Below are 10,554 nucleotides of genomic sequence, written 5' to 3' on the forward strand. Positions count from 1 at the left end.
ACAATTGAAACAATGTCCAAAAAAAAGGAAAAATAAAAATAAATTTAGTAACACATAATCAAGAATGTATCAACAATAATAATAATTAAAGGATATTTACATGTTTTTTTATTAGGCATGAAACATGCCTATCACCCCCATATATAAATATATATATATATATATATATATATATATATATATATATATATATATATATATTGTATGATCAAAATACTACACTACTCTTAGTGTTTTTCTATTTTGTGTATAAAATAACCAAATAGTGTAATTTTTTCCTACGAAAATTATTGAAATGTTTTTTTTTTTTTTTACATTGATAGTTAGGGGTGGGGATTTAAACCTTGATGTCTCTGATGGAAATATAATGAGCTGATAACTAGTTAAGCTACAAGATTTTTGGCAAAAATTATTGAAATATTGAAGAAAACTAATAATATATTGTACCGCACAACGTGCAGGATTTTAGATGGTTAATCTAACTAAGTGTATATGTGTGTGAAACTCCTTTTTAGAGACTTGAACCCCGACTTTTGTCCCACACCTCACGAACACTTATACTTGTGAAATAACCATCACACAAAAGGTGAACAATTATGAGTTAAGGTAGAACTACAAGACTTTTAGCATGTTGAAAAGTTGAATCGTTAACACCAGTTATTGGTACCTAAGTTGTTATATTATCCTGGAGGCATATTATTGACATATTGTTGTGACCAAAATGAAGATAGTTTTTATTGCATCTGATTATGTTATTATTTCAACTCGTAAGAAATGAAGGAAAGTTTTGTAATACTTCAATGTTACATCCAAAAATAGCCATACAAAATCACCAAGACTCTTGCTTATAAACATGTTTAGCAATAACATGGTGAACACTATGTTATATAGGCTTATGGTTACTGGATTTGTTTCTAAAAAAGATTAGCCAAAGACAAATTTATGCTGAGATTTACATTACTCATGGAACCCAAGTTAGAAAATCATCAATCTGATAACTAGACTCTGAATCAACACAAGGCAATTTTCTTCTTGTCTTTAATTTGAGAACACTAAACCGAAAATTGTTCCAGCAAAAAACAGCATTTTTATAAATAGAATTCCATTTCACACCCACAAGGACATTAAAAGAATTTTATGCCATTCTACTCCTTCTTGGACTTTGAGAGAGCTTTCTTCCTCTGCCCAAGCATATACCCATACATGTGAGGACTGCCTGCAATATATAATGTCATTTCATCAGTTAAGAAGTCTGCAAACAAATGAAATTAGCCAACTAGATAATGAGTTATTATCTTCCAAAGAAGAATCTGAGTTCATGCCTGGGACATAGATTCCGAGTGCAAGAATTGCAGCATAGAAGAAATCAAAAGAGAAGTTCCATTTGTTTGGCATCCTGATACAATACTTTTCAGATTCCTGCAAGCACCTCAATTTGTTCAGTGAACACATTTTTAACAAATAGTTTCATTGAAATTGCAAGCTAATTGTTGAAATGGAAATGCCTTTCAAAGCATTGTAAGCAGAGAGCAAAAGATAATCATTAAAAAGTCACCAAACTTAGTTTTCCCAGCCCCACTCCAATCTTTTTTTCTCATGTTGACCATTCTTTGTGTGTCCTATTTTAAAAATGAATGACAGAAATTATGAAATCAGCACATTTAAAACCAGGTCAATGCTTGTCAAGAGATTGTCAAACAATCCATAAAATTGTGCTATATAATCCAAATGGGACTTGGAATGCATATCTAACAGGCTAGGAGATTGCTTCTTCTCTTTTTTTTTTTTTGGAGGGATCTGCATTTGATCGAAACTCTGATACTCTCATAAGTCATAAAATTCCTGAATATGGGGCCAGAAAGAGACCGTGAAATATGTAAGAAGTTCTACAGACACAATCAACCATTGCCGCATTTTCACCATTAAGAGATACTTTTTAACTTCACAAAATAGATGATGCAAGGAGCTAATTGATTTCACTGAAGTTGTTTCCCACACTCCAAAACCACTGTTACTGCACTTTGCAGCGTTTAATCAATACACAATTAAATAACACTTCACTAGGACAACTTCATTTTGATATATACATGAAGTAGTAATTTAAAGTTGTTGTAGATATCAGATAATTCAGTTTAATAGGTATATAGTTCTACCGAAACATATTAGCAAATGAAATCTTGCTTTTCTGCACCATTAAAATTGTTACCTTGATGAATGGCAGGGCAACATATATTAGACCGACTTCACTAGTGATACCTGTTGGATACAACAACAAAAAGGTGCTATACCTGCATGTCATATATAAAATTTTAATGAAATAAAGCAATCACTCCCTTTCCGTCCAATGGGCACAAATTACACAGTCTATACCTGAGCCACAAGAGCCATGAAGGTGCAAAACCAAGCGCCTCCTTCAGCCCAAAGAAAGAATACCGAATAATCTGCAGGAACCAAAGATAAAAAGGTTTCTAATATCATTTCTAATACCATATGCTCCAATAAAGAAAAAAGAACACCAGGCTTATACTATACATTCAATATCAGACTGCAGCATCAACCAACAAAAGTTGAGATTTGATTCAACATAAAAACCCTGTCATGCTAAAATTTTACAAAAGATTGGAATTTTCCTCATTCTAAATCACTGCAGTTTTTTCTCCTAATTTTAAAGTGCTAAACAAAACCCAGATATTCAAACTCAGCAATACATATTTATAGGACTCAATGCTCAGTAATTTTTTCATGTAGGTGGGGTTTTATTTGTACCACGCCACCACTAATGGTACAGTAATTTTTTCATAGAGGTGGTGTTTAGAAATTTGTACCACTTTACCACTAATCCTTTTATTGGTAACAGTTTGACACATGCGTAAAAACAGAACAAAACAGGAACCCAAGAATGCAGTTGGAATAAAACTGAAAATCATGTAACACTTGCCTCCGTGATGGACCAGCTGATGACTAGGGAGGTCACAAGTATGTGAGTCTGAGTCTGGCAAAATCATAAACTACACATCACATATAGTCTAAAATAATAAAAACGATATTTTGACAGTTGAGTATTACAAAAGAAATGCATTCATTGATTCAAACCTGAGGGAAACTCCACAAGATGAACCAAGTCAAATACAACCTTGAAGCTATTTGTGGCAATGTTGCTGATACTGGAGATCTCACCAGACCTGTTTTTTTAAAAATTTATTAACAACAAAAACAAAAAGTATTCGTTTAACATAAAAACATGATCTTTAGGGAACATTATTGATGAACAGAACAGAACAGAACAGAACAAAACAAAACAAAACTCACCTACTAGACTATGAAAAATCTGTTTCATCGGGGAATCCGAAACAACAACAACAACCACCCAAAGAAGTTAAGAAACTTAAACATGTGCAAACCAGAAGTGAGTTAATCTGAGACTATTTGAATTGGGAAAGTAATTATTAAAAAAAAGTAGAACAGAACCTCCAAGATGGCGGCGGTTTGAGCAAGCTGAAGGGGTCTTTCAACGGCAGAGTAGACGTGTTGATGCCCTGACTCTCTCACTGTCTTCACAGCAAGGTACAATACTTGAAACCTGCACAATTTCCAAATTTAGATATAAAAGAGAAACAGATAGAAGGAAATGGGTGTGAGAGATCTGGGGAAATTTTTGGGAAATACCATCCAACGAAGACGGTCCAATTGTAGACAGAGAGGTAAATGCGCCGGAGGAGAGACAAAAAACCCGCCATTAGAGAGATAGAGAGAAGAGAGAGATGGGTTGTTTGAAGTCTGAAAATTTAAGGAAATTGAAGAAGTGGTATTTATGATTGGTAGCGTTAGAAAGAGAGAGAAGAGAAGGGACAGGGAATTGAAGAAGTTTGTTTTTTTTTTAAAAAAAAACAAGAATTGAAGAGGTTTTTAAAAAATCTTAGAATTAAAGAGGTATGGGTGAGTAGCTCAACTACTTCGATTGAATCTCATCTATAAACTGAAAATTATATCTTCTTGGGTTGTTTTGTGTGTTTTTGAATTGCATTTGTGCTGTGTTGTTGCAAGTCGCAACTTCCAACTCCCAACAGTCCAACAGCCAACGGATTTAACAGGGTGAGGGCCCAGCTCGGACTCCACTCTTTCTCCGCCCCAATTTATTATCTTCTTCGCTTCTGTAATTATAAGGGGCAGACGTTTTATTATTAGGGTTGTGTTTATTTTTTTGTCAATTTATTTTATTATTTAATTTATTTTTGTTACTATTTATGAATTTTATTATATTTTTTGTTACTATTCATGAGTCTTAATGTACTATTTCAGCTAATTTTTACCTTTATTTACAATATTTTTCAGCAAAATAAGCAGATCACAAACAGACCTAAGGCTTATGTTTTGAAGTAAAATATATTTTTTAAATGATTTATTTCAAGTGTTCATTTACATGTAAAATGTAGTCAAATTTGTAAAATATTATTCGTTAATGGTAAAATCCTTTATAAAAGGTTGTAAAACATTTTATTTTTAAAATTTTGGGAAAACATTTTACAAAAACATCTATTGGAGGGGCTAGGCGATCTACAGAAGATGTGGGATGAAAAAGGCATTGGTAGGGGACCATTTTACCTAAAAGGGAAGCACCCACGAGAGCAGTAATGGATTTTTGAAGTCATGTGTGAATTGCAATTGTAGTACTAAACCAAATACGGCAAGTAGTGGGGTCCTGAGCTAAGCATGGGCTAAACCTTGGAAATCTTAATTCCATAATGCTTTTCAAATCCTCCTAGCCATTATCCTACTACAATAATTCTTGCTAAAAAGAATGCCCATGTTGTGGCAATTCCGCCTAAAACCCCATTTGGTAGTTAGGTCATTGAGGTAGCCGGTGCCATCGCTCCAACAATTGGTGCTAGAGGTCTAATAACCAAAGTTGTTGTTTTGGCCATCAGTACTGTAGTTTGGTCACTAGAGACACTACTTTTACCACTATTGCCAAAGACACTATTTTGGCTACCAGTTCTTGCTATTCCTGAAGGTTTGATAATCAAAGCTGCTGTTCTGGCCATTAGTGCACCGAAGACGGTTGCTAGAGCCATCGTTTTGGAGGCCAGTCACTAATGACCAATGTCAAAGGTCTAATAATCAAAACTACCATTCTAACCACCGGTATTAGTAGTCTGATCACTGAACTATCGCACCAGCGGCTCTGTAGCTAAACCACTGATTTTGGTTGATTACTTGGAATAATTTTTCTTGTTATACCAAATATTTGAAAATATTTTTCTTCAAAACAAATGGAGCGTGAGAGTTAAGATGATAATTTATTGCCGCCACAAGCATTGTATGTAAAGAACTTCTCTTTAATAACAATAGATGTGAGAGATAAGCTATCCATCTGTTGTGCTTTCATTTGATTATAATTTTGATGGAATTTGGCATATTGAATTCTGCAACCCTTTATATGATGTATTCAGACAATTATTTTTGCTTTAAGATGGAGCAGATTATTCCAATTAATTATGTAACGGTTTTTTTTTAAGTGCATGTGGCGGTTCATAAGACAATTTTTATGTATTAAATTGTTTGATTCATTGTATTATTTAAGCGAGGTTTACTTTATCTTGAGTAAGGAGATTTATGATTAAGAGTGTTAAATTCTAATTTTTAATTGGACAAAGTTTGGCTACACAATTGGTTCCTGCTAAAAAAATTAATGTCTATATATTTTTTGAAAATCTAATTGTTGGATTGCATGTTTTTTATCTTCTTAACGCATGTCAAATTTCATGTCAATTGGATATTTACCATTCGATTCATAAAATTATTTTTTATTCATAATTTTAGATCACAAAAACTTGAAAGTAAATTATTTGATTGATAACATAGTTATTATTTTTTTTATTTTCTAAAATTTTTGTGAGTATAGAAGATATAAAAAGAAAATGTGATCCAATAGTGGATTTTTTGAAAAATGTTAAGAACCTTGAGAATTTAACAAGGTTGATGAATTATGGTAGATCTCTTTGAGGGGATTTGGTCCTCCTTAAGAAGAAGATAGGGATAAGAACAGAGAATGAGAGAGGGAGAGAGTAATTCAATCTTAGTAAGCTTGTTCCTTTACAATTACAGCTTGCCCTCTTTATACAATCCAGATCAGTACACTAAGAGCAACCACATCAGTTTGACCAAATTTTTCCGTCTATTTTACATTAACAACCTACTTTTTCTATTTTACAAGACCATTTTTACAAAACACCCATATCAGAATATCTATTATACACTTTTAACTTATTTAAATAATATTTTTTAATATTATTTTATTAATAAATATCTCTTCATTAATATATATATTTTTTCACCCCACAAGTCCCAACCGTGGCTCTCTCTCCCAATTGTCCTCTACCTCTACTTCTTTAGTTCTCCCTAAACTCTCTTCCTTACTAAAATCTCAAACCCAGATCAGTGGCAGTCGGCAGCAACCTCGCAATGGCAGATCGGCAGCAACCTGGCAAAGGCAGATCGATAGCAACCTGGAGGAGTAGGTCGGCGGCAGATCGGGGCAGATCCAACAAGTTTTCCGATGAGTTTTTCATGTGGGTTTCTGTTGGATTTTTCATATGGGTTTTTTGTTGGGTTGGATTTAGTTTTAATTGATTTTGGTTTGGGTTTGGGATGAGTTTTTCTTCAGGTTTGGGTTGATTATGGTTGTCGGTGCTGGGTTGCAGTGGTGGTGTTTGGCGATGTTGAGTTTTGGTGATGTTGGTGGTGGGTCTGTGTGGTTGGCGCTGTGAGCTTGTCACTGTGTGGCTGGCGCTGGTGTTGAATTGTGGTGATTGAGTTGAAGGGAGAGAAAGTCAGGGGAAGAGAGAAATAGTATTAAAATAATATATAGAAGATCTACAGTAACCATGTATATATGCACGGTTACTGTAGCTCTTGTAAATTTATGCACAATTTAACACCCACTGATGTGGGTGTAAAAAGAGTTGCTTTTTGTATTTTGCAAGATTATCCATGGACTGAGATTGTTTGGTGTGTGGTTATGTGAGAGCTTAAATGACTAATGTTTATTGTCTACTACTTAGGAGATTGGTTTACAAAAATTTAAAGTTTTACATTGTTAGGGGAAATTGATCAATAATGTAAGTCCATGAATTTACAATTAATTAGATTTGGTTTCCTCCTTAGCGTTGGGAAAATATTAAATAGCCCACTTATTATCATAAAATTTTGGGGCAATTAGGGACTTTAGGCTAGGGCATAAATGGCCTAAGCCTAGGGCCGGCCTAAAGAACTATATTTGCATAGAGGCAAACATTGCAAATGATGAGGCACTATAGGTAAGAAATGTTAAAGATTAATTATTTTAACTACAAAATACTTAGAGCACTATCCAGGGATGCCAAAAAACAAAAAAAAAAAATTTTGCATCCTTAAATACTACTTTATTTATTTTACCAACTTATTTTACAACTTACCCTACACTCCATATTTTATTTTTACATACAACCCAATAAAATAATATAAACTACCTAATAAAATAATAAAAAGTATTATTCTCTCTCTTTTTCCTCCTACTCTCTTTTTCTCTTTATACACAATTACAAAAATAATGTCTTTTTCTTTACAACCTATGAACTACCTAATGGGTCATAGGTTTCAGTTTTTTCTTTTAAATCTACAAATCCAAATGGAGTGTGTTTTGGGTATCTTGGGTTGTAAAATAGCAACCAGGGGGTGTTTACACCCTCGACCCAGTTTTACTTTACCCATGGGCACAATGGGTTGGCATAGTGGGCTACTAACTAGTTAATGGGCCGAGTCGAGCTGGGCTAGAAGAGAAAACCCTGGCCATGAGCAATGCCCATTTTGTCTTTAGTAGGTTGGGCTACCGAGTTGGGCCTGATAGGCCACCCATGGGCTTGTGTTAGTATCTTATTTTAATATTTTTTATAAGGAAAGAATCAACTTTTTTATAAGGGAATAATTAATCTATTTTTTTAAAGGAAAGAATCAAAGAATTTAATGCTTAATTAATTTTTTTTTACAATCAAATCTATTTAATTTTTTTTGTTTTGTTGATGAAAATCTATTTAATTTTTTTATTAAGGCTTTAAAAGTTTTTTTTTTAATCTTTTAATAAAAAATTTTCAAATGGTTCAAAGTTGCTAGATTACTAGAAAAATATATATATTTAGGACAAGTTTGATAGACTGTAATAGAAACTGTAATATAATAGATATTTCTATGGCATAACTATTCAGTTGTTTGGTTATATTTTTATTACAATGAATAGTTATTCTTCAAAATGAGGAATAACTATTCCTTATCAAAAGTATTGAATATCTATTCCTTCACCTTATGTAATAATTTTTTAAAAAAATTTCCTAAAAAGCCATTAGTTGCCACATCTTCAAAATTAAAGAAAATAAATTTTCCTTCTTGTTAATTATTATCTCTATTTTGAACACCCTAAAATAAGTGTATTTTAGAAAATTTGACTTAAAAATAATTTAATTACAAATTCTTTTTATAATCTACTAAATTGTGGATGCATATTCAGGATTCTAATCCTAAATGGTCACCAAATTAATGAATAGTAATACTTATTACATTCCAACTTAATGTATTCCTTGTAATACTTATTCCTATTCCCATGTAATAATCATTACAGTATACCAAACGTGCCTTTAGTAAACTAAGTTACTAGAATTGTGAGTAATTGGGCTGGGCAACGGGCTGGGCAACGGGTTGGGGCAACGGGTTGGGCCAACAGGCTGGGTTACTGGGTTAGCCCATCAGGCGCCCATGGGCGTAAAAACTAGCCCACGACCTGACCCACTAGTGTTGGAAAATTTAGACCCTAGTTGATAGAATTAACAAGTTTTAAACTCAAGTTGTTAATTAGATTTATTATGAATAAACTTGTTAAAACAAACAAACATCAATATCATGTCAAAATCATATGCAGCGGAAAAGTAAATAAGATAAGATATGATGACCCAGGAAAACCAATGAAACCAACCAGTTTCACAGTAAAAACTTGATGGGAAACCTTCCCGAAAAGCAATTCACTATAGTAAAGAGAAGTTTCAGATCTAGTATAAACCTTTGTCTCTAGACTCTACAATCCCCATAGATAAACTTACAGCAGAAACCTTCTACCGCTTCAGAACCTCTGAACTCTTCAATATATAAACGTCACCCTTTTGATGCACGGATCCTAGTACGTGACTCACTCACCAACTTGAGGAAGAAGAATGTTGGCTGCAAAGTTCTTCACTTTACTAACAATGAAGATCAAAAAGTACTTAGTTACAAAACCCTAAGGTGCAAAAGAAGCAGTAACTTCTTTCAAAGAGAATAAGGTTTCGGTCACCTTTTGCATATGTTCTCCTTGTATTCTCTTATGTGACGGCCTCTAAAATAATCCTTGTATATATCTAGGGTTATGAGAAAAGAAACCATACACAAATACAAAAGCATGGGCTGAAAATTCTGATTTTCGTAACCTCGATAGATACCTCAATAGATAGTATTTGTCGAGCCTCATTAAACCTCAATAGATAACTATCTGTCGAGCAGTTGTTGAGAAGCTGTCCACAGGTGTCTGCAGGTGTCGAGCTATCTGTCCAGTTTTAGTGAACACCTTTTCTTCACTTGTTTCTTGGTCCAATTTTCATGGCTTTAATACTAGATTTGAATAATATGTTCTTTGAAATATTAAACACATCCTAGATCTACCCAAATACAAGTAAAGTGCATTTTGTCAAAGAATTAGCCAACTACATAAAATATGTCCTTAACAATCTCCCCCTTTGGCAATCCGTGAAAAAACCACAGCAAACAAATAAATATATGAGAGAAATCATAAAGCACTCAACTCATGCTCATTTGTTGAATACAATAAAATCTATCCTAACACAAACTCTTGAAAAATTTTGCAAGAAGAGAGTTTATGACAAGTAGACTTTGACAACCTGTATTTCTGAAACATTTTAAACAAACACATCAAGGCATCTTTGTGTGAAGCAGAAATAATAGATTACATACAAAAATAAGAAGCATGTGTATAAAGAAAGAAAAGAAACAACGCATATAGAGATAGGTGAATAACACATACCTCATCGCATATACCACTTGATAAGCATCATGTATGTAAAAATGGTCACAAGACCTAGGTACAAAAAGAAGAAGCTAAAAGTAGCTCCTACAATAACAAGGAGGTAATCACTTGCCCTAACAAGATGAAACACATCTCCCCCTTAGAAGGGCATGTATTTCTCTCCTTAACTTGTAGAATCTTAAAGAAAGAAATCACAAATTCTCAATTTCTCCCCCTTTTTGTCATGATTGACAAAGGGTACAAGAAACTTTAAAGCCTCACCCGAGAAACATAAAGATGATAAAAAATGATCAATGGGGCATAAAGAATCCATAAAAATGCATGAATGTAATGAAACAAGATGCTATGGATGACAATATAAAAGAAACAAGCAAAATATGTGAAAAACAATGTATGCAGAGGATCTCGATGGATTGAGGGGTGTCGAGAAGCTATCGAGCATATCTCGATGG

The 10,554-nt window shown here is 33.4% G+C and overlaps 1 protein-coding gene across 1 annotated transcript; it reads right to left on the minus strand.

The window, feature by feature from the left end:
* Positions 1-924: 924 nt before the first annotated feature.
* Positions 925-4,150, minus strand: LOC142623637 (very-long-chain (3R)-3-hydroxyacyl-CoA dehydratase PASTICCINO 2A). Its single transcript, XM_075797080.1, has 9 exons — positions 3,667-4,150; positions 3,469-3,580; positions 3,310-3,328; positions 3,094-3,182; positions 2,939-2,992; positions 2,371-2,441; positions 2,207-2,288; positions 1,323-1,419; positions 925-1,216 (listed from the first exon to the last, which is right to left on the minus strand). Exons 1-9 carry the CDS (start codon positions 3,735-3,737, stop codon positions 1,146-1,148), a joined length of 666 nt encoding a protein of 221 aa, XP_075653195.1. The 5' UTR covers positions 3,738-4,150; the 3' UTR covers positions 925-1,145.
* Between the last annotated feature and the right edge of the window lie 6,404 nt (positions 4,151-10,554).

The sequence above is a fragment of the Castanea sativa genome, chromosome 2, assembly GCF_040712315.1.
Source record: "Castanea sativa cultivar Marrone di Chiusa Pesio chromosome 2, ASM4071231v1".
Classification (NCBI taxonomy): domain Eukaryota; kingdom Viridiplantae; phylum Streptophyta; class Magnoliopsida; order Fagales; family Fagaceae; genus Castanea; species Castanea sativa.